This window comes from Melospiza georgiana, chromosome 4 (genome assembly GCF_028018845.1).
Source record: "Melospiza georgiana isolate bMelGeo1 chromosome 4, bMelGeo1.pri, whole genome shotgun sequence".
Lineage (NCBI taxonomy): Eukaryota > Metazoa > Chordata > Aves > Passeriformes > Passerellidae > Melospiza > Melospiza georgiana.
Window position 1 is genome coordinate 74,809,008 of NC_080433.1, and position 24,434 is coordinate 74,833,441.

Sequence of the window (24,434 nt, forward strand, 5' to 3'; positions counted from 1 at the left end):
AGTGGCTATGGAGGTTTCCTGGTGTGCTGGTTTGGCACTGGCCAAACATATCTGGGCAGAGGAGAGAAAAAATTAATGAGGGGTTCACAGTGTGCTCAGATAACCCAGTGATAACAATATAGAAAACCAGGAAAATCTTGGAGGATTGTGTCTGTATCCTCCAGAATAGCATCCTAAAGTAGGTAAGAAGTTACAAGGCGAAATTGTGGCTCATTAAATCCAGTGGGAATTTTGTGAGGATTTAAAATACAGTTGTCTCCTTTAGGATGTTACACCTGAGAAGAGGTCACACATAGAGGGACTGGCCAGTGGAGAGTCTTGACAGCTGTGTGAATTATTAGATTGTTGAAGAGGTATTTCTTTTTATGGGCATATGCCCTTTAGCAGAACAAAGTGAAAGGCCTGGAAAACAGCCCTGATTTGCAGTCCATTATATTCAAATTAGAAATGCAGTATCAAGAAGTTACAATCCAGAAAATATTGGAAGGTATGTAAGCTTCCAATAAAAATAAAAAATGTTTGAGAGATTTAACTGGTTATAAAAACATTTGAGAGATTTAACTGATAATGAAAATCATTTGAGAGGTTGAACTGATGTAGTAATACCTTGAAAAGAAAAAAAAAAAGGGAAACACCTTAGATGTAAAACTCAGAAGGAGGGCCTGTATTCAATGCCACTTGAGGCAGTTGTATCCTAGCAATTCCAGTTAATAATAATAATAAACATAATGAGTTAAAATGTAGTAGTTATATGAGCCATAAAAATGAAGAGTCCACAGTTTGTGAGATATTGTGTCAGGTAATCGGATTAAAATGAACGAATGTTTGCATTTATTTGTGTTTAGGGGAAAATGAGTGCTGCTCCATACATTCCATCCTGGAATGAAAATCACATTGTTTTGACTGTGTTATTTCTATATCCAGGCAAACCATCCTCACCACCTCATAGTTCTTACCTCCCTAATGCAAACAGGGTTGTGTCATTTGAAATGAGGGGCTATAAGGCCCCTTGGAGAGTTAAAGAGGAGCAGCAATTTGGGAAAAAAAAAATGAAATGCATCAGTCAGATTTAGGAAGAAAGGGCATTTTCCTGGTAAATGTTTTCCTAAATGGGAATTTTTCAGTGTGGTGTTTTGCTCGTGTGTTTGGCAGTCACTTGGAATCAAGTGCAGACTTAAGCTACATTGTGGGCTTGGCAATGACAATTTGTGTGTGTGTGGTGCTTCAGTTATATTAGCCCTGGAGGCAGAGTTAACACTTGTAGTGGGACAAGAGTATTTGCAGTCATCAGAGAACTTTGCAGTCAGCTTCAATAACATCACTCCATTTTTTTCACTTTTTTTTAACATTTTTTTTGGCAGCAAAGCACTTAGTAGAACCATCTGTCTTTCTATTAGTGTTTTTTGAGTCCTGTTTTGAAGCTTCTTCGCTTGGCAAAGTCACTTTCATCCTTGGAAACCATTTAAAAAAAAAAGTTCTGTGGCTTTTTGCCGAAGAAGAGTACTATGCAAAAATTCCGCATGGCTGTTCATTTTTGTTCTAAAAGAATACAGTTACTTTGTCTTTGTCTTAAAAAAAAAAAAAAAAGGCAAAAAAAAAAAACCACCACAAAACCTCAAACAAAACAAACAAAAAATGAACACGTGAAGAAAAGGCAGGTATTGGACAGCTCTAGGATATCTGTGCAGATAGAGAACAAATCACATTTTGTATGGGTTTTATCCTGTAATTCAGCTGAAAATATGTATGCCTTCTAATTAACAGGATCAGAATAGAAAGGCAAATATTGAAGTAACAAAAAATGGATCAAGCTGGTTCAGTGAGTGGAGCTACATCTACTCTGTGTTTCAGGCTCAATCTTAATCTCTCACTGCAAGAATTTCTGTCAACAGTGCTCTTGAACTCTATCCTTGAAAACTGCTTCAGACCATACAGACACCGTCAGCACACACAGGGGTGTTGCCAGCTCCAGTATAAATTAGAAGGGATGGTAATCCCAAATTTTGTATCACTGTTTTGCCTGGTAACGGTGTTGGGTGAACCAAGACGTGGCCTGGATTTCAAGGAGAATAAATGAAAATAGAATGAAGTGTAAGTGGTGTGTTCTGAGCAGTGGCAGCCAGGGGCTGGGGCAAGTTCTCTTTCCCAGTTCTGTCAGGCAGCAATGAAGAGAGTGACGCCTTTGTGTGCCCCTCAGCATAGGAGGTTCTCTGTTGATACTCTGATTTTCTGAGTTACATAAACCACAAAATAAATTGTAGTTTTCAAAGACATCTCCACCTCCAATGCCTCAGCTTTACAGCGCCATTAAAATCTGGATGAGCTCTCTTAAAAATGGATCAGTCCTTCTAGTGTGACTGATCTGGTCAGTGCAGTGGGGGTTTAAATTTAAACTAGTCATTCAGCATTTTAACCCAGCAAACTTTGTGTTTCTCATCTGTGTGAAATCCAGAGACAGCTATCAATTATAGAAGCTATTAACGGAACAGGGTAAAAGCAGCAGCAGTAGACGTTGTGCCATGGCCCACTTCCAGCTTTGATGACTAATTTCTGCATGGCTTTAGTCCCCTGCAGTATCCACTTACAATATAATATTTTCCACTTCCTGACTTGCATGCTTGTGTAGAGTTGCTGTGCAAAGTTGAACGCCTAACTCTTCAGACATGGCTGTTTGATTTGTGAGTAAAGGCTCTCAGCCTTTTTTTGAGGCTTTATCTTTTCACGTGTACAAATGAGTGCACGTGTATGAGCAGGAAAATAGCACTGGCTGTGCTGTGTGCTACTTGTGCACTTATTTCTCCTTTCTGAGGAGGTGTCTCTGTGTTTGGGCTTGGTCGGGGTGGGAGCTACTGTCTGAGACAGATACTGCTGCTCAGTTCAGTGAAAGAGAAGGAAGCAGCCCCCTACAGCCAGAGATAAGTGAGCCATCATGAGCTGTGGGGGGAATAATTAAGTGGGATGTAGATATGCCTTAGTGAAACATTTCAGTGTATTTTGGGTTCATGTCATTCACATGAAGTGTTTGGTGATGAAGATGAAGCCCCACAGCTGATGCTGCTGGAGCACCCCAACATGAAGAGGTGAATTCAGACCAGCAGTGAAGGAAAGCACATTACAGACCTTGTCCCCCCCAAACTGTGTGTTTGATTGTCGCTCTCTGTTCAGCAGGTCCAGGGTCAGCTGCCTCCATTGATGATCCCCGTGTTCCCTCCAGACCAGCGCACCCTGGCAGCAGCTGCCCAGCAAGGATTCCTCCTTCCTCCTGGCTTCAGCTACAAGGCGGGATGCAGTAAGTGCTGGGGGTTCCTTTACCTGGAGTGGGCACTGCAGGGCACGGGCTGTGTGCAATAGCACCCTGTCCCAGCTCCTGGGGGGTTCCTTTACTGGAGTGGGCACTGCAGGGCACGGGCTGTGTGAAATAGCACCCTGTCCATGCACAGAGCCATCAGCTCCTGGGGAATCCTTTACTGGAGTGGGCACTGCAGGGCACGGGCTGTGTGAAATAGCACCCTGTCCCAGCTCCTGGGGGATTCCTTTACCTGGAGTGGGCACTGCAGGGCTCAGGCTGTGTGCAATAGCACCCTGTCCCAGCTCCTGGGGGTTCCTTTACCTGGAGTGGGCACTGCAGGGCACGGGCTGTGTGCAATAGCACCCTGTCCATGCACAGAGCCATCAGCTCGCAGGGATGAGTGAGGAGCAGGGCATTGGCTGTTACAGCATGAGAAAAGGCTGTCAGGGATGAGGGATGTGTTCCTACACAACAGCCAAACATCTGACACAAGAGCTGCGTTTGTGCACCTTCTCCCTGACAGGTCTTTCTGACAAGTGAACATGCTCATGACCACAACTTGCATCTGAAGAGAAGCTATTTGAAACTTCCCAATAGATTTCAACACTGTTGTAAGAAAACATGTTTTTTCCTGGAGCAGACTGCTTGCTATTTGTGAACTGAGGGCCTATTCTAGTCTCTTTCTTCACACAGAGCTCACATTAATCTCAACGGAGGCTCTGCACAGAGATCAAAGATAGCATATGCCTTTCAGTTTGATGGACTAACACAAACTCTGAGGATATTTGTGAGAGCCTAACACTTAAAAATATAGCATTTACTTGTTTTAATCTTCGAAAGATTTGTATTGTTCTCTGCATTCTGCAGATTTTTTTTATATTTTATTTAGGCCTTCTATAGGATTTCATCTTCCTGTCAACATGATGAGGATAAGTCCAAGTTAAGAAATAATGAAGGAACTTTATTTCTGTGAATAAACTTAGCTAGAGCATGAATTTCACAGACTTGTTTTCATGCACTTGTAGAACTCTTCTGCATCAGTTTTCTATGGAGTTATCCAGGACTTTCTTGTTCCACCCTTCTCTGTCTCTGCTTTGGGTGTTTGTTGTGTCCATGTCACTGTACCCATCTGTATCCTTGACTGACTCATTAATTCATCAGTTGGTTTGAGTTACTCAGCACTTGCCACTGCTGCATTTTTGGTAAACTTAGAACATAAAAAGATTTCTTTAGTTAAGCTGGCTTAGCCCACAATTTCAGATTTCTCTCAGCTTCTGAACATCACAGGCAAGTACTTGAACACTAACTCAGTTTCTTTGGCCACTAACACCTTTTCCTGATATTTTACAGACTGGGACCACTGTTGCAAATACTGTTCCAAACACTTCCCATCCCTCAGAGCTGCAGTGCCAAAACATGGTCTCATTCAGTTCTTCCAGTGATTTCACACACTCAGCCTCTCAGTGATTCACGCTGCAGAATGTGCAGCTGAGAGCCACGCTGAATGTGAGTGCTGCCATCACTGTGGGTCTGGAAAAGGTCAGCAAAGCACACTGTTAGACAGGTCTGGCAGATGATATTGTTTCCATGTTAGTCAGGTCCAGCTTGGCTAAAAGGAGCTGAGGTGGTTTTTCCTTTCTTTGTACTGTGTGCACATGAACTCCATGATGGTCCTGCAGTTCCTCACATCTGTGGAATATCAACTCCATGATGGTCCTGCAATTCCTCACATCTATGGAATAATAACTCCATGATGGTCCTGCAGTTCCTCACATCTATGGAATACTTAATTCATGATAATCCTGTAGTTCCTCACATCTATGGAATATTAATTCCATGATAATCCTGTGGTTCCTCACATCTTTGGAATAATAACTCCATGATAGTCCTGTAGTTCCTCACATCTATGGAATACTAACTCCATCACAGTCCCTTAGTTCCTCACATCCATGAAATACTAACTCCACCATAGTCCTGTAGTTCCTCACATCCATGAAATACTAACTCCATCATAGTCCTGTAGTTCCTCCCATCTATGAAGTATTAAGTCCACCATAGTCCTGTAGTTCCTCACATCTGTGAAATAGATGTGGCGTTAGGTGTTGTTTGTGTAACCCTGAGAATGGAAAGGCAAAAAGAGCAAAGTTTGTGCTGCTTCTGGCAGTGAGGCTTGGATGAGCAGCGTGCCAAGCTGCAGGGCTGAGCAGGAGCCAGTGGAAAAAGGCAGCTCTGTGTTTGGTGCTTGCCTGGCATGTTTGGCTGAGGAGAAGTGATCAGTAGTCCAAAGGGTTTCTTCCTTTCACTCAGCATCTGGAGTAAACAAAACCTCACATTTAGCCACATCTGGAAAGCTCCACCTAGCTGCCTTCAATCCACGATATGTTCACATCAAGTCATGGCTTTGACAGACCACTACAACTGTTTCTCCCAATTTTTTGCTTACCCTACTGTGTGTCAGTCCACTTGGCAAAGTCTGTAAGGCAGAGAGCTTTGGGTACAATTTTGTTAAGCACCACCTGAGTCATTTAGGAGCCTAAACCTCCCTCTTGAGAGTGACAAAGGCACTGGGATCTGAGCCTTAGGGGTATCGACCAGATTCTTGTACTGCAAACTTCAGTGCAGCCACCTGTGCTGGCTTGAACTGAGCTGCAGTGGGTTGCAGCACCAGCATTGAGCTGCAACAGAGAAATTCCAGCAGATCAATTTGCTCAGCTTCTGGCTGGGTGAAATGCCTGATTTTCACTGAGTTTGCTTTTGGGAGCAAAGCCCTCCTAGGAGCTTCCAAAGACCCCACCAAGCATCTTCTGTACATGACTGCCCTTCTGGGATTTAAAATCAGTGTCTGTGCCTGACAAAAATGGATCTCACTTCCACATCTTCCCAGTCCTTTTGGAAAATCTGCCCTTCCTTCTGGACTGATTTCATTTTTCAGAATTGTTTTCTGTGGCTGATTGATGGAAATTCTCTAGTGATGACTCTGTTATTTATTAGCATTAACAACTTGCAGATAGGAATGATAAAAAACTCCACGTGACTATTCAGTTCCAGTCACAAAGAACAAAAAGCTATGAAAGTTTTCACATACTTTTCCTCAAAAAAAAGTGAGATTTGAAAATTTGGGGGAGAGGGAAGAGATCATTATTGCAACAACCAATATTTTCATAAGTAGCTAGTGGTGCAGAGCTCCTTGGCTTTGGAGACACATTCAGAGGGACATTTGTGCTAATTTAACTCATTCAGTGCTTTCTGACCCACCTGTGCCTCCCCAGAGAGGGTGAAATGTGAGTCCCCAGTGATTCCAGAATGAAAAGTGGGCTCCTCAGGCAGTGCTTACCAAAGGACTCATCACTCACCAGACAGGGGATGGAAGAGAAGAGCGCTGCTTTCTCTACACAAACTGTTTTCTGAGCATTTAGACTGAAGAGAACACAAAAATAATCACAACAGTTGATAGCAGTGGTCCCTTTGGACTCCTTTCATGGCAGACACCCAAGGGAGGGCAGAATACACCGATACTTTATCCCCATCCTTTGCCAGGTTGCAGTGACTGAGCACCCAGGGACCTTCTCACCCAGTGGTGGCATCACTCTGAGATGGGCTGTTGGAAACAAAGAGTTTTTCTCTGCTGGGTTCCAGCCTGATGGAAAACATTCTAGAGAGATGAAATGCTCAAAAGAATCCAGCAGTATCAGTCTCTATTATGTGCAGAGCAAATGATTCAATTATGCTTTTCCAAATATTTTTCAAAATTGGGTAAATAAAGGGAGGAGAGGGGTAAATATTTTCTCTGTGGTTACATGGCAGGTCATGGTCTTTGGCTTTCAATTTGATGTACTGCATTTCCTTTTCTTTCTTTTTCCCCATAGCAGATCATGCTTGGGAGTGGCTTGGGTTTTCATTTTGTTTTGTTTTTTTAAACAGATGGTTTGCATTACATAAGGGACAATTTACACAAGTTGACACTTCCCCTCTTTTCTCTATGGCATATTGTGTGGTGGTAAAGTTGGCAGGGATGAAGGGAGGAACTTCTATTAGGATTACATTTCTATTTGAGAAAAAGATTCATATTCTCTGCTTCCAGTTAATTTTTAACCTCCATACCTAGATATAATTGCATATATAAAATATTTAATATTATTATTTACAACTGAAGTACTTTTTCTTTTGAGGAAAAAAAAGTTGGCAGTATGTGATGGGCTAAATAATCCACAGTTAGCAAGGTAGATACTGATTACATACTAACTTGCCCTGTATTTAGTTATTAACGTAAGGTGTGCTATTTGAAATTTAAGGTTTTTGAGTTTTTCATGCACACCTCTTTATATGTATTTTATGATACACCTAATGTGTAATTTTTAGATAGATATATAGGGCAAATCTTTTTCCAAAGGGCTGATGTTTCAAGGTTATTGTAAATGAGTTCACGATTGGCAGCATGAGCAGATTTGAGGAGTTGACCCAGTATCCCAGCTATTTAAACTGGTTGTAGCAGCAGGTGAGCACCTTCCTTTTCAGCTGATGCTGAAATCGAACAGAGTCTGATTGCTGCATTTCCCAAAGCTGCTCCCACATCTGGGCTCCCCACACTGGCTCAGGTCATTGAACCCTTCTTTCCTTCCCATCCCACACCCTGTCACTGGCTGCTGCTGCTGGTTCAGCCCTCCTTGTGGCACTCAGCAGATAATAGACACAGGCCCACATTTCAGCAATGGCAAGGGAAATGTCAGCTCTGCTGAGGTCTCAGGAGCTGTTGCTGTTGACTTCGCTGAAGTCAGATTTCACACCAGATGATACAGATCTGCTAGGGCCACTCTTAGAAATAATTAGAATTTATTTAGAGCTAATTAATATTTGAGAAGTGCTTTGGAAGCATAAAAATGGTGCAAGTGATAGAAGAGAAGAAGTTTTGTATTGTGCCCTTTAAAAACTGCTTAGTTCTGCCTCTGAGCAAGCTGCTCCATCATTTGTAGGTAGTATGATCCTTTTCTTAATGCACACATGTACAGCTCTGTATGATCCTTTTATTAATGCACACATGGATCTGTATGATCCTTTTATTAATGCACACATGTATGGGTCTGTGTGATCCTTTCATTAATGCACATATAAATTTTGATGGGTCTTTTCTGATTAGTGATGCTGAGTAGGATTAATTTAGGAAACTGCACTCCAACATTTCTTAAAAAATTTGGTCACCATGCTAAAAGGGAAGGACATGTTGACCTGTGCCTAAAGCAGTGTGGTGTGTTCTGTCAGTCCTGCAGCTTTTTAGGATGACTGAAGCTGTTGAATTCCACAGAGTTTCTTGTGTAGAAGATGAAGAGCAACTCACCTTGTATTCTAAACTAATGTGTGCAAGAAACTGAGTTATTTGGAGGTTTTTAGGATTTGTTTTCTTTTCTTGGGAAGCAATAGTTGCCAAGTCTGTGTTTCCAGAAATGGGATTTACCCCAAGTACATTTTCCAGGTTATTGGCAAATTCTCAGGGAGCCTTTTATTTGCTGATACCTGTGTTATTTTTATGGTGATATGACAGATTTTGGAAACAAGAATTGTTTTTCTTTGCCCATTTGTCCTGTGCCCTGTGGATAATTTGTTGTAACAAATCATATTTTGTTTGCAGTCAGATGTCATCAACACAAGGTTTTTTTGAAACCACTTTAATCACTATTTCAACCCTATCCAACTGGGGGGGAGATCTGAATATACAATAGGCACATTTTATATGTCTTACATATCGGCTTGTTGCTGCTGGAGGTGTTCAAAGTAATTCACAGAAATTTATTGATGAAATATCTGATTACTTCTTAAAATTGGCAGAATATGAGAGGTGAACAAGTCAAGCCTAACAAAACTGAAATATGCTGAATTTACCATTCATCTATGTTCTGAACAATAGTTCTGATATCTGATAAAAGTGGAGCTCTCAGTTAATTGGCTCCTCACATAATACAATAAAATTAATGTTTAGGAGTTAAATACCATAAAGTTCCTCAGGGAAAATTGCTGATGTGCCCCTGTTTTTCAGTCAGTCACATGTTTCATGTTTAATGGAGTATCATGTGGACTGTCTCGCAATTCTGCTTGTGCTCTGTGTCTGTGTTTCTGTCTTCCAAAGAGACTTGAGTGCTAATTTCTGATTTAGCTGTGTCAGCTGACATGCAGGTCATGACAACCACCAAATCACATGGCAAAAATATTGACATTGAAGGCAAAAACAGAAGCTGTGTGCTGTGAAGACCACATAATGTAGATCCTTTATGAAGATAGATGGTGGTCATCTTCCAGGGCTGCTGTTCATGCCTTGGACAGGGATGAGCATTTGACCCAAGCCTCGTATTCCCCCAGGATGGGGAAGAGCAGTGTGGACAGATGCTGTAATGTGGATGGAGCAGTGTGGATAGACACTGTAATGTGGATGGAGCAGTGTGGATAGACACTGTAATGTGGATGGAGCAAGGTGGATAGACACTGTAATGTGGATGGAGCAAGGTGGACAGACACTGTAATGTGGATGGAGCAGTGTGGACAGACATTGTGATGTGGATGGAGCATTGTGGATAGACATTGTGAGGTGGATAGAGCAGTGTGGACAGACACTGTAATGTGGATAGAGCAGTGTGAATAGACATTGTGATGTGGATGGGGTATTGTGGATAGACACTTTAATGTGGATGGAGCAGTGTGGTTTGACACTATAATGTGGATGGAGCAGTGTGGACAGGCACTGTCATGTGGATGGAGCACTGTGGACAGACACTGTAATATGGATGGAGCAGTGTGGACAGACACTGTAATGTGGATGGAGCAGTGTTGCCAGACACTGGAGCAGTGTAGACAGACACTGTAATGTGGATGGAGCACTGTGGATAGACACTGTAATGTGGATGGAGCAGTGTGGACAGACACTGTAATGTGGATGGAGCACTGTGGATAGACACTGTAATGTGGATGGAGCAGTGTGGACAGACACTGTAATGTGGATGGAGCACTGTGGATAGACACTGTAATGTGGATGGAGCAGTGTGGACAGACACTGTGAGGTGGATGGAGCAGTGTGGATAGACACTGTGAGGTGGATGGAGCAGTGTGGTTTGACACTATATTGTGGATGGAGCAGTGTGGACAGGCACTGTCATGTGGATGGAGCAGTGTGGATAGACACTGTGATGTGGATGGAGCACTGTGGACAGACACTGTAATGTGGATGGAGCAGTGTGGACAGACACTGTAATGTGGATGGAGCAGTGTGGATAGACATTGTGATGTGGATGGAGCAGTGTGGACAGACACTGGAGCAGTGTAGACAGACACTGTGATGTGGATGGAGCACTGTGGATAGGCACAGCAAGGAGGAGCAGGTTTTAGTGCCAGCTCTGCCTCCCAGCATCCATGGGGATGTGATGGCTCTGTGGGGTTGCAGACGTGGAAGGAGGCAGGGATGCAGAATAGAGCACAACTGAAGGCTGTTTCTGAATGGAAGAGTTGCACAGCTCCCCATCTCTGTGTGGCTTCTCCTCACAATTCCAGTGACAACAAAGCTCAGGCAGAACAGTGGGGACCTGTAAAACAGGCTGGGAGTTCCAGCTCAGTTCCCAGGCCATGAACAATGTCTGGTGCTTCACCATTATCCATAGCTGGGCAACGGAATAAAGTCCATGATTTTTTAATTCATGAGCATGTACAAACCTTTGTGGAAATACTTTGGCTTTCCTTGGAAGCTGCAGTTTCTGAATAAGTGTAATTTATTCCATACGTATAGAAAAACATTAAAAAATGTGTATCCTGCAATCATGGATGGTTCTGGTTGGCAGGGGTGTCTGAAGGCTTGCAGTGCACCCTCGTGCTTCAGGCAGGGTCCTCAAGGAGATGGGCTCAGACCACTCGGGGCTTTACTCAGCTTCACAAGCACCAAGGACAGAGTGCAGCTGTTTGCACAGCTCTCCACATCTGGCTGTCCTTGTGGGGCACGTCTGAACCAGCTGGCATTTCCTTTTGGAAGCCACTGGTGGTGTCTTCTTCATACTCTTTTTCTTATTAATTTAAATCCATGAGTCAGGGAGCACTGCTCCTGTCTTCCCATTCCTTTTTGTGCATGTCCACCATCTCACCAAGAGGATGAGAGGAAAATGAGGCTGATAATAAATGAGTGGGGAGAGGAAATGCAGTGCCTTACCTGTCAGCTGGCCATCAGCTGTGATTATTCATTATAAATGCACTTAAGTGATAAATGGAGTGTAAAATTATTGTGGCTTTTTCTAGAATTTGTCAAAAATGGGGGGAAGAGAACATAGCATTCCTTTTCAGTCAACAGAATGTACTGTAAGAAAACAGTTATTTTGGTATTTTTCATGGAATTTAGTTTAGCATGCAGGTCTTGGAAAATATAATTTAGGAGTTAGGTTTTGTTTTGTACCCTTCATATTCTTTACACTGTTTTCTTTTCTCTTCTTCCACGGTCTCCAACTTTTTTTCATTTGCTGTCCCTGAAAGATAGGAAGGAGAAAAGCAATGAGTTTTTAAAAAATCACAGGCAATAAATGCCCTACTTCTCCTCTTCTGGTATCCTTCTTTTAAGAGAAGAAAATTTCAGGGGAAAAAAAAATCAGTGTTCTATTGTTTCATATAATCAGGTTCAACTTTAAAATCCTGTCAAAACATTATAATTTAACATTAGCATGTAACTTGATTTATATAGCAAGTAAGACAATTGTGCCTGCTCTGAAGAGCTTGCAGCCTGTCAGGAGACAAGACAAGACACTAGGGGGGATTACAGCATGAAGGAGAATAAATGAGATGAGTGACAGAAAAAGGAATACAAAAAACATCTTCAGGGTTTTGGTGAATGGTGCAACAGACATCATGTTAACTCTTATGCTTTATTTTCACTTTAAAAAAAAACTCCTAATGTTTTTTAACTTTAAAAACTCCTTTGATAAAATTTTGCAAAACATATAAATGGTTTTAGAGGCATTGTTGTATTTCCACAAGTACAGAATGATTTCATACCTGTGAGCTGGTGGCCAGTCAGCTGAAAATGCAGTTCCTAAACACAGGAATTATTATTTTGTGATTTTGTATGCTGGAACAGGATGTCCCCTTGGCTCTGAACCTCAGCCTAACTCCTGCAGAAAAGGGTTTTCAGGGAGGATCACAGGAGAGTTCATACAAAGAGTGGTTTGGGAGTGAATGTGCTTCATGGAAAATCCTCTTGTAAGCAAGATCTTGGAGGATTATTTTGGGCAAGGATGAAGGTGTGATTTGGAATTGAAAGAAGTTGCAGTGCATAAATTATCAGGAAGGAGGTTCTGGGTATGTTTGTGGAAGATGGACCACAAGAAGGATAGAGAGAGAAATCAAGTATTGGCACAGACCTGAGGACTCAGCCTCGTGCTCTGGCACTGCCCACAGTGGGCACCACTAAGATTCCTCTATATTCTGATATTCCCCATGAATTGTCCCCCCTCAGCTCCCCCAGGCTGGCATTTCCCCTTCCCTTCTGCATCTCCAGTGCACAAATCTGGGTTCTCTTTATGCAGCCAGCCCTGAAGAGTTCTGCTCTTCAAAGTGATGTCACCAGCTAGCTGGGAAATAATTATGTATTAGGCAATAATGCACCAGCTAATGAAATGAATTTTACCTTGTTGTCACCATAAAAATCGCAGCCTTTGATCTGCCCCGTGTTTTACCATATGGCCTACTAAAGGAAAACAACAATAAAACTTCTCTCTGCTGCTTTGTTTGTGCAAAAAGTCCACACATAACAAGAGAGGTAGTTTGGAACATGAAGTGAATGCACAAAATGTTTTTTTTGTGGCTGAAAGATGCTCCTGCCTGCATGCATTTGATTAATAATGAATTTTGGAAATGGGAATGTAATATGGTTGTTTGAGGTTTTATTGGTGTTTTCAGAGTTACAGACTTGTGAGTGGCTTGGGAAATGCCCATTTCTGAGAACTGCCTGTCTTGTCTCACATTCCTGAAATGCTCCTAGAGCTTGGGAAAAAAATGCAGCTGTTTCTTACATCTAAAAATAAGATTTAATGTAATAGTTAAGACATGCATTTCCCAAATTTCAGAGTTAGCTAAAACAGTTTAGTCAATAAATTCACTCTGATATGGGAATAAATTTAAGGATGCAATGGAAGATGCAGCATGTTCTAGAGCGACAGCAGAAAATGTGTATTTATCAGACAAGAGCTGAGCTCTTTGCTGGTATTCTGGGGGCTGGCAGGTGCTCCTGCACTGTGTCGGTGTCTGAGTGCTTCATGGATGGAGTTCCAGAACCTTCCCTGGGTCTTTAGTCCTGGCTCTTCCACTGGGCTGTTGGTGGGAATAGTGGGATTTAGGAATTGGCATGATGGACTGAGGCTGTGTGTGGAGAGGAACGTGGGAGAGTGCATGCAAGTTTGATCTTTTAATATCTGTGTTTTAATACAAATCATTCAGAACTAGAAATTTAATGGGCTGTAAGAATCAGCATCCTACTGAGACAATTTCCCTCATTCCTTCTTTTTGTCAGTTGAAAAACTAAAAATTTTATTTTCTTCCATGGCGGTTTTTGATCAGAACGTCCTCTTTAGGAGGGAGTTTTGGAATGATGCTGAGCTCATTCTGGGGTGCTGTGGGAGCAGCAGAACACCTTTGTCCCTGATTCTCTGGCCACTCTTCCCTTTTCTCTGTGCCTTCACGTGTCTGGGGCCACTGCTCAGGTCACAAGGTAGCTCTGCAGAAAATGCCAGCTCAGAAAGGTTTTGATTCAGTCCTCAGGAAATCTGCTGCCCACTGACAAATAAATAAATGGAATTGTTGTGGCAGAGACCCTTGGGAATGGGGATGCCTGTGGACATTTTGGCTTGCATTGCTTGGCTGGCCAGCCCTGAGTGGCTTCAGGCAACAAAGCATTACTTAAGGTGCTCTTAAATATAAACAGGCACATTTATTTAAGTTAAATATCTGATAAGATGCTTTGCCAGCCCAGTTGCTGCTGGTCCTCCATTACTGGAAGTGGTGGTGTTTGATTCTTAACAGGAGGAGATCAAAATCCTTGAATGACAAAGTCTAACTGAAGAAGGTTGCATTACAAAAAGGGAAAATAAACATTAGCCACTTACCTGAATGTGTGTACAACCAACACAGCTTATTTCTAACATTAAAAAAAAATTACATTACATAGATTTATTTCCCTTTGTTTCCTGTAACTAAGGCTTGATAACATTTGAAACTTTAGTTCAATAATAATTATTAATGATTTCACAGAACACCCTGCATTACGTCCTTAATTGTCTTTTTGTATTTTTTTGCCCAGTTCTTTCAAAAAAGCACAATAAAGGGGAAAACTTTTAATATGTCTTTTTAATGACATGTACAGCAACATTTAGGTAGATTTTCCTGATAGAGTGTTCTGCTTTTTCCGTAGTCTTCTGTAGTGTATTTTTGTGCAACAGAAATCAGGACATAGGGACATACAGAAATGCTCTAGTGAGCCTTATTTGGGTGGAAAGCATTAAAACACTTTATAACTTGAAGAACCAATATAATGTGTGTAACATTTCTTATTATTTTTGCTAGTTTTCTTCATAGTTTTGTGGATGGGGCAGTATGAAGTTTATTTTAACATATCAGAAGTGTTAGAGTTGACCAGAAGTGAGCTCTCCATATCATTAAAACGAGCTGGTCTCCATCTCAATTTTTTGCCATTTCAGGTAATTTTCCTTTATAAATGCCTGCAATTTTTCTTAAAGCCTTTACTGGCTCCCTTTATCTCATTAGGCACAATGCGGTTCTTACTAAAAGTTGAAGTAGTTTTCCTTCAGAAGCAAAATGGAATCTCAAGCCATGAAGTGGAGTTGGTGCAGGGATTTCAAAGGCTGGTATCTGGTTTCCTTAGCTTCACGTGCTTTTTCCTGTTGCAGGATCAAACCCTGCCACTGAAGTGAGATTTTTTTTTCCTCCCCTGAAAGAAAACAGTGTTCAATTGAGTGCCATTTCTGCTCTGCGTGAGGCTCAGTTTGCTAACAGTGAGCGGAGTTTAGTTAACTTCATATTTTGGACAAGCTTGTAAATTTGTTCCCTTCTAATGCTGTGATCTTATCAAGGTTGTACTGTTTTCCTTTTCTTCTCCTCCACCCCCATCTTCTTTCTTTCCTTTTTTTGAAGTGCAGCCTTCTGATCAATGTGCACTTTTTTTTTTTTCCATTTCCCTAAATACATCATGAAAAAGGATGAGGTTTCCGCCTTAATTGCTTGTGCCTTTTATTCACATTCCTCTCCCAGCCAGAATTGTGAAAAGAGTGTTAGTAAAAGGCTGCACAATAGAGCTTTTCATTAGGCCTCAACAAGGCACACAAAGGAAGGCTTTTGGAAGGAGTGAATGCAGGACTTTAATTTGCAGGTGGAGAGCGGATAAAAGGTGCTGACGCCTCTATTATTCTCTTACTTAGGTGACCCCTACCCCGTTCAGCTGATCCCAACTACCATGGCAGCTGCTGCCGCAGCAACGCCGGGCTTAGGCCCTCTCCAACTGCAGGTAAGTCCCGGCTCAATGCAGGGGAGGCAGAGGTTAAGTAAATATGAAAAGCACTTTTCCTTTCCTGTGCAACGCAGCGCAATGAGCAGGGGTCTGCGGGCTGCTCTCCGCGCACGGAATTTGCATCTTGAGCAGAGGAGTCATCAAGTGATAACACGTTGTCCTCTCACCTTGCTGCAAGTTTTTGTTGGTTTTTTGTGTCCCTGTTTCCAAGTTAACTGCCTTTAGGTTTGTACTTTGAGTTTCCTCATAGCAGGACGTTTGCTTTTCTTGCTGGTGTGGTTTAACCCCAGACAACAGCTCAGTGCTCCCCAGCCGCTCTCTGGTTTCCCAAAAGTGGGAATTGGGAAATACAAGGTAAAACCTGGGGACTGAGATAAGAACAGTTCCATAATTGGTATCTAGTAAAATGCAATGCTAGTAATAGCAGTTATTTCAATGGAAAAGAGAGAAGAATGAAACCCAGGAAAACAGTTGCTCTCCACCTGCTGACCAGTGCCCAGCCTGTCCCCAAGCAGTGGTTGACCCCAGTTCATTAACTGAACATGACATTTTCTGCTGTGGAATATTCCTTTGGTCAGCTGTCCCAGCCTTGCTGCCTCCCAGTGCTCTTGTGCAGCTTCTCACAACCTGAGAAATCCTTGGTTTAGGGTAAGGACTACTCAGCAACAGCCCAAACATGGATGTGTTACCAAATACTGTCATCCTAAATCCAAAGCACAGCGCTGTACCAGCTAGAGAAGAAAGGCTGTGCTGTCCCAGCTGAAACCAGGACACCTTTCCATTAGCTCGTTCTCCTGCAGGCTGTAAAACACCAAAATGCTGGAATGGATTGTTGGGCAGAAGAGCTCTGTCCTGACAAGCACTTTTAAACTGCTTAGGAGTCGTTACCATGATTATGTCCTTTCAGGCCATAAGCTCTTCAGAGCAATAACTGCCCCCCCTACTGTGTTTTATGGTGCCCAGAGCATTTTAGGCACTGCTGTAGTGCAGATAATTAGTGATTATTCTAATTTACCATGGACAATGAGAGAACAGGTGGAAAGATACTGAAGGGTTGGAGTTGTTTTCAGCTACAATAGAGAGGTGACCTGGTAGCCAGATGTATCTGATTGAGACTGTCAGTATTCTGATTTTTGGAGGCATTAGGCTGTCCATGGGTCTTAATGCTGGCAAGTCTGGATATTCCTGATCAGCCACAGGAATTAAACAAGTGTGGTGTCCAGTGCCGCAGTGGGAGTTTTGCTGCCTGTTGTGTGTGCTGGGCTGGTGGGAGGAAGCCAAGTAATACTTGGGATTGAGAGGAAGTCAAGACCCAAATGGTCTGAGATTCTGCAGAGTCTGGGTCGCCGCTCTGTCCTAGCACCAGAAAATCCCCACTCTGTGCCCTGCAGTGTGTGTCCCTCACTGCAGTGTGGAGCAGCAGGGCTCTGCCCCTGCAGGGCCAGGCTCAGCCCTCAGCTGGGCTCTGTGCAGCGCATCCTCCAGCCCAGCCTGGCCCACGTCCCTGTGTGTGCAGCACACATCACATATTCCACTTGTTTGGCCGGCCTGCTGGAGCGTGGGACACTGCTCTGGGGAAGATTTTTATTTTTTTGCTTTATTTTATTTTATTTTACCGCAGCCAGCGGAAGTGAGCTGAGTTTCACAGAAATAGCTGCCAGTGTGTAAGCTGACACATTCCATGCACCACGGAGGTTAATACATTCGTTCCCATTGTGCCTTTGTATGAAAAGCAACATTGTCTGTGTGGTAGTTTCTGATTCTCCGAGTTACAAATGCCGTGGGCGGCTCAGGAATCATGGGAGCCACAGAAGTCATCCCTCTGAAATGAGTTTTGAGGCGTTGCAGTATTGATAAAGTGCTTTTAATAGCCAAACACACATGAGCAGACATATGGAAGCAAGAGGGAGGGAAAAAGGGAAAGCAAACATGGAGCCAGCTAGCAATGCAGGAACAACACTGACTCCAATTCTTATCTTTTCAGTCATTCAGTGCTAAAATAATGCCTCGGTGCTCCAGTGAGATGGTAGGATGGTTTACTTTCATTTCAGGAGCAGCTCTGGGCTGTAACTGTGCATGCTGTGGGCTGAAGTAGCCTGGTTAAAGGGGCTCTATCACAATAACAGTTCTCTTGTTAAAAGGGGGGCTTTGTGCAAAAGTGATGCAGTCATGAGGATCTTAGGATGAGTTTAGGTTATGGAAAAGTTGAGAACCTCAAAGGCCTCTTGTTCCTGTGCAGAGGACATTACAATGAAAATATTGACCAAATTCACCTATGTTGTTTTGCTACATGTCTGGAGTTGGAGGGAGAGTTTGGCAGCCAGTCAGTGGGAGAGGCTCAGATTCCTGACTTAGCAGACTCTCTTAAATGTTTCAGATCTGATCTCTAGGGGCATGTATATGCTAGAAATAAACTGAAGCTGATTTTTCTTCACATCTTACCGGTGATTTTTTGCTATCACTGCAGTCTATCTGATAGAAATTGGACATGCCTCTTAACTTGTGGTGCCATTTGAAAGAGTCAGGCTAGATTTGCTTCTGGAAAGGTTTTATCATTGAGGATTCAGAACAGATGCCCACCTATGCTGACATGAATGGAGCTCAGCTTAGCTGCTAGACTAGAAAGACTGTGCCTTCCAAACTCTGTTCAAATCCAGTTTAGCTCAGTGGTGACTTTGTTGATTCATAGAGAAAGATTCATGTTTGGATGGTTTTGGTCCAAACCCACCTTTAAATTGCTTTGCAGTCTCTTTCAAGGAGGAACTCTTCTTACTTCAGACATTCCCCTGCTTATCTTATAATTCTGGTGTTCCCTGCACAGCCTGTGTCATCAGGCAGTAAAAGGTCAGGAAAGTGGCATGTTCCCTCTTTCCTTCTCTCTCTGTCCTCCCTATCACTCATCTTTCAGGCTCTGTGTACTTGAGGCAGGGGAGATCAAAGGACCTGACACAATGCTCAGCTTGTTGCTCCCAGCAAAATCCCATACACCACTTTATCTCAGTGAGGACAAAGCCAAGGAATGTCTCTTGTTTGTTTATGGAACAATAAACACGTCTTTGTTATTTCACTGGAGAATTTTAAGTCGGGTCATGGCTTCAGTGGTGTGCTGTGAGATCAACAGGAAGTGCTTTTTTTATCCCTGCTTGTCAAAATCGAGTTTTTGTTTTTGCAAATGAAGTGCACGCTGTATTTATAGAAGAAGAGCTAGCACCTGGTTGTTCCTGTGGCAGAGGAGCTCTCTGTCAGTGAAGATGCAGTCCCTCATTCTGAGGTCCCAGTGGCTCACAGTGATGGATTTGGAATCCAAGGCTTCCATTCCTCTCCCCACCTCTGAGTCCCCTCTGGGATGTACAGATTAATGATTGTACAGAACACCCTTCATTGCCTCCTTAATTGTCTTTTGGATTTTTTTGCCCAGTTCATTCAAAAAAGCACAATAACCACAATATTTGCCATGTGGGATTGCCTTGATTCCCAGGATCCATCAGTGAGGATGGAAGGTGACCCTGGCATTGTCAGAGGCTGTAAAGGAAGCAGAGGGATGGGGCTGGAAAAGCTGGAACTGCCTTGGTGCAAGCTTGAACCTGTCCTCTGATAAAGCTTTGTCTGTCAGCCCTCTGCATTCACTCATTCCCACTTTCAATGACAAAAATGACATTTGGGGGAAAAAAGTGGTTTTAGCTTTCCACTGTTACTGAGAAGTCATTCCTGAGCATCACTGTGGTGAAATCCCTCTGGGTAAGCACACAGGTTTCTTACATCAGCTTTCCCCCTCATAACCATCCTCTGGTCTTGTTCTTCAGGAGTGGTGCAGGATGGCAGCTATGGCTCAAATGAGAGAAAACTGAACATAAATTGTGACTGTGTTTTACTGAGCAAGGCTAATGACTCAGCAGCATTTTTTTAGTTTTGCGCAAACTAAACTGCAGGGTTTGTTGTGGTGCCAGTCATCGTGGGCATAGCTAATGAAACATCTGAAATAGATGTTACCATAAGTCTGAGCAAATTCTTTATAAACTTGCATCTGAAAGTTTCTTTTCTGATAAAAAGTTTTTTTGTGAGTAGTTTCTGAGCATTAGGGAAGAGGGGAACTAATCACACAGCGTGAAAGCTGAGAGGAATCTGCACCATTGGGAGTGGGAATGGTTCAGATTTCCCAGATTGCTTGTTTGATAACCAGATAGTGACAACAACTGATTAATTGGCAGTGACACAAATGCTCTATATACCCATAACTCCATTGAGAGATAATGCTGGATGAATAATGACAGCTGCCTGTGCAGTCTTACTGTATGGACATTTTGTGTCCTGTCAAAACACCAGAGCAGTCTGATGTCATGCAGACTTCCTGCAAACATCTGCTCTTGGGAAAAAAACACCCCAAAAAGTTGGGAGTGCCAGCACTCAAACTTTCTTCCCTCTTCATCTCAGTGTGAGGCAGGGCTTCAGAATTGTTTGTGCTTGTGCTCAGCGTCGTGTCCAAATCTGTCAGGAGAAGCTGCCATCAGTGTGTGAGTGTGACACCAGTCCTTAGGAGAGTCCTGGATTCTGTATTTGTGTAAAGATGAGGAGCACATTTAGACCTTGAACAGCCTGGCCAAGTTTTTTAGTCTCTATTTCCTATATGAAGTACTTGGGTCAATTAATTTTTTCTTACTACCGACCTGTTCTCTTAGTTGTGCGGTAAGATGCATACCAGGGCCTGGATTTAAATGGAATTTTAGAAACTGACCACAGTTTTGGGAATATTTGGGCCTCAAGCAGGCACTGATGTTAGAGATCAGATTTTGGCCAAAACCTGTTTGGAGTTTGAGGGCGGTGCAGGATTGTTCACCGCGCTGTTATTTAGGTGTCAGCTCAGTACAATTTCCCTGTGGAAAGCCTTGCTTGCAGGTATCCCAAGGAAGCACAGAGCACTCTGACAAGTGTGCAGCCGCTGAAAAGGAGGCAGAGTGCTCCAGTGGTCACACAAGTGTTCCATAAAGCATCTGTTCCTCTGGAACAAAAGTAAAATTAAAGTCTTCTCAGTCAGAAACCTGTTTTTTTCTTACATATCAGCTTCCTTTTGGCTTCTTCACCATTGCAGGGATGAGCTACAGATCTCCACTTACCAGTTCAGGCTTTTTCTCTGGAGTGTCTCCTTGAGTTTCATTTGAAATGTTGCTGAGGACACCACTTCCCCTTGCTCTTAGAAAGATATTGCCATATTGCTGTGCATTAATTGTCAAAACTGGGGTTTTTTCACATATTTCTTTCTGATTTCTTGCTATAATCCCTATTTATAACCAGATTAGGCAGTTGACTTTCCAGCACCTCAAATCTGTGAAAGAAGACTGTGAAGAAGCTGTACAGACACTGGAGTGGTGCATCTGAATATTGAAAATTTCATTCTCCCCTCGTTTTGGGGAGCCAGGTTGCCAAAGCTGCAGAGACATCTGAATTATTTCTGGTGAGGGGAAGTCTAGCACCCCATCATTGTCCCCAGTGAATGCAGCCAAGAGAGGGCAATGCTTCATCCATTATTCCTTCACTCTGCACTGGGGACTCTTTGGGATATTGCTGTAACCAGTTCTTTGCTTACAGGGAACTAAACTGGATTTTGGCAGTGCAGGGTTATTTCTTCTGTTTGCTAGGCAGTGTCTTCCTTTAAATACCATCTAAGCTAATATTTGAAAATATTTATTTCTATTCAACAGCAAGAGTATCCTGTCCCTGTTTGGTTTTTACTTTACCTGTCCTCATTAATTGGACTGTGACTTCATTTGTAGGGATTTAATCATTAGTGCACAGTTTAACTACAACATTATAATACTCATGCAATCCACTTAAGTATTTAAAAAAATAGAATTAGTTTTTCACTGTGAGCACACACATCTGGGGAAAAAAACAAGCAAGTGCAGGAAAAGTGAGATTTCTCATTAGCATAGCCAGGAGATGCAGCTGTCCATCTGCCATTAGCTCAGTGCATGGCTCTGCTATTTGCTGTGGCCATCACAAACAACAATAGCAAGAGGAGTAATAAAACAACAATTTTTGTTGGATACCCTTTAAAATAGCTTTTTACAATTGTTGCATTATGCAGGTTATTATATATATTATATATATTCTATTATATATATAGAATATACATAACAATTATTATAATATCATCTATATAGATAATTATATATATAATATGCATAATAATATATATTATATATTATATATTAAATACATAGAATAGCATGTAGAATATAGTATATTCTGTATATTATTCCATATTCTCTGCTTCTGTCCACCACTTCTTTCTGGCTGTGTACGTGAATTGTTGGCCCCTGGGTATTTGCCACCTGTACTGCCCATGGCAGCCAAGATGGGTATTTCAAAAAGGTCAGTGAAGACCAAGGTCCTTCAGCTAGCAAAGTGTGGGGCCCAGAACTCTGCATGTAAAAGAAGCTGCAGCCATCTAGCCATGTGTTGTTGTGGGGTAAGTTGTCTTCTAAAAATTCTATCTTTCCAAGGTTTCTTGGTGATGATTTTAAGATATTTATTTAACTCTAAAAGTAAGGTGTGGGGTGAGAGGCTGTGGATTGCCAAGAGCACCTCTGAAAAATCTCTACTTTTTTAAATGGAAAAAGTTCTTCTCAATTAACTCCAGAGCACGCCTTGCAACTCCAGCCACTCCTCCCTTTCTGGATACCTGCTGGGCACCTGAGGTTGTGGTAGGTTGTGTAGAAGCCTGAGCCACAGAGCACAGCTCAAATAAATCTTGTTCATGGTGGGTAAGTGTGCTTTGGAGCTGGCATTCAAATAGCCCATCTTGCCTTTGATAGAATCTTACACAATGGTATGGGTAAACCCAATATATTCTATTAAAATAGGTTTGGCTGAAAAGCCTGATCACATCATTTTATCAGAATCCAGTCAGTGTAGGGAAGACAGTGATTCCAGAAGGCTGTATGGAAGTGCTTTGTGTTTTATTGAGCACCGTGGGTATCTGAGAACACACCACAGTGGGCATTTGCAGGCGGTAAATACACCTGGTAAAACAACACCAAGGCTACTCTGTGCCTTGTCACATTAGAGCTGCCTCCGCTCTCCAGGGGAAGGAATTAGCAGGAACAGCACATTCATTTTACCCAGATTTACAGTCCTTTCTGCAGAACTTTCAGCCTCCATCCATACCTGTGAAAAATGGAAAAGGCTGAGCAATGCCCAGCCTGAGTGCCTTGCTGGCAGGGCTCTGTGTGCATGGCTGGGTTGTGCTCCAGGCCAGGCTGAGCCCCTGTCCCCCTCCCCGCAGCCCCGGGCCTGCAGGGCACACACACACCAGCACACATGTGATTAATACAGCACAGCTGCACCGGGGGCTCATTTGCATGTGCATTAACAGAGGCAAAAACAACAATTCAATTACACCCAGAGCCATTCTGCATACTAAGGACGTATGCAAATGGACTGCAAGGAGTGCAGCCAGCCTTCCCCCTGCTCTCCTCAGCTCACATGGGCTCAGCACTGCTCAGCACAGAGAAAACCTGTGAGGAGATGCTCAGGCAGCTCCTGCTCCTCCTGCCCCACTCCTGGAAGGCATTTGGCCAGTGGAAATAACATCTTTTCTGGTTATTTTCTATTTACCAGCCTTCAGCTCCATGCTGCTGTCCCTTTACCTATGAGCCCCAGCACGAGGACAGCAAATCCTGTGGCTTGAGTTCCATATGCACACATTTATAATGTTTTCTTTCACCTCATCACTTGTGTTGTTTCCATTTGGCTTTGTCCTTCTCTGCCACAAGATTTCTCCTCTCATGAATTAGCCCAAAATAACCATTTCTGTGCCTTTTTCTTGTAGTGACCATGTATATCTGATTACAGTATAATTCAGTGATTTTCTGCTAGGGGACCATTGATCCTTTTAGTGGACCCAAAAAGTGTCCCAGAGAAGTTGACCTGCTTTAGGTGGACTGTTCTATCACAATGCATTGGTCTTTGTCTCTGCTAAGAAAGCTGTGGAGTTCTCCAATGGCAAAGGTGAAAACCCCCAGGTGCTCAGTGCCCCATCCTGCAGCTGATAACTGGTACAGAACCTGATTCTGGTGACAGGAGCAGATGTTCTCTGAGCCTTGCAGGATTTAGTGGGCAGGAGTTTAGAGCAGATTTCAGAAGTGCTCTAATGTAATACAGACTTCTTGCAAGTCCAACTTCCAGTTGGAAGTACTGCAGCCCTGGAGCTTATGCTATAGGAACACTTAGGCTGTAAGTTAAGGTTTTTTAGCTGTAAGTTGTTCCCTAACTTGGTGTTTTAACTAACAGCCATCTCTGTCCTCAGTGTGCTTTTCATACAGGCCATTCACATACTGCAAGGTGCTGCAGAATGTTAGGCCCTGATCCATAGCCACTATCCCAATTTTTGGGGAGGTGAGACATTGAACACTGACCTGCATGGACTAGTTAAACAGAGCTCTGTTTCATCTGGAGAAGAGATAACAAAGAACCTTTGGAAAGCTGACATTGGGATGCCCAGCTGCCCTGGGTGGCAGCCCCAGCGTCCCTGAGTTAGTGGCCATTTGTGTGAGACACCTCAGTCCATGGTGTGAGCAGGGAAATCAAGCGGGTCATGCAGGGAGGAGTGTGTGC

The 24,434-nt window shown here is 42.9% G+C and overlaps 1 protein-coding gene across 18 annotated transcripts in view; it reads left to right on the forward strand.

Annotated features, from left to right (window-relative positions):
* The window catches only part of SOX5 (SRY-box transcription factor 5), a 597,965-nt gene that overhangs the window by 502,693 nt on the left and 70,838 nt on the right, over window positions 1–24,434 (forward strand). For 15 of the 18 annotated variants that reach the window (XM_058022190.1, XM_058022194.1, XM_058022195.1 and 12 more), the window contains 2 exons: window positions 3,166–3,289; window positions 15,733–15,818. In XM_058022190.1, the coding sequence (XP_057878173.1) occupies window positions 3,166–3,289; window positions 15,733–15,818 (210 nt within the window). The remainder of the gene's footprint in view (window positions 1–3,165; window positions 3,290–15,732; window positions 15,819–24,434) is intronic. The other 3 variants (XM_058022186.1, XM_058022200.1, XM_058022202.1) reach the window with 1 other exon arrangement.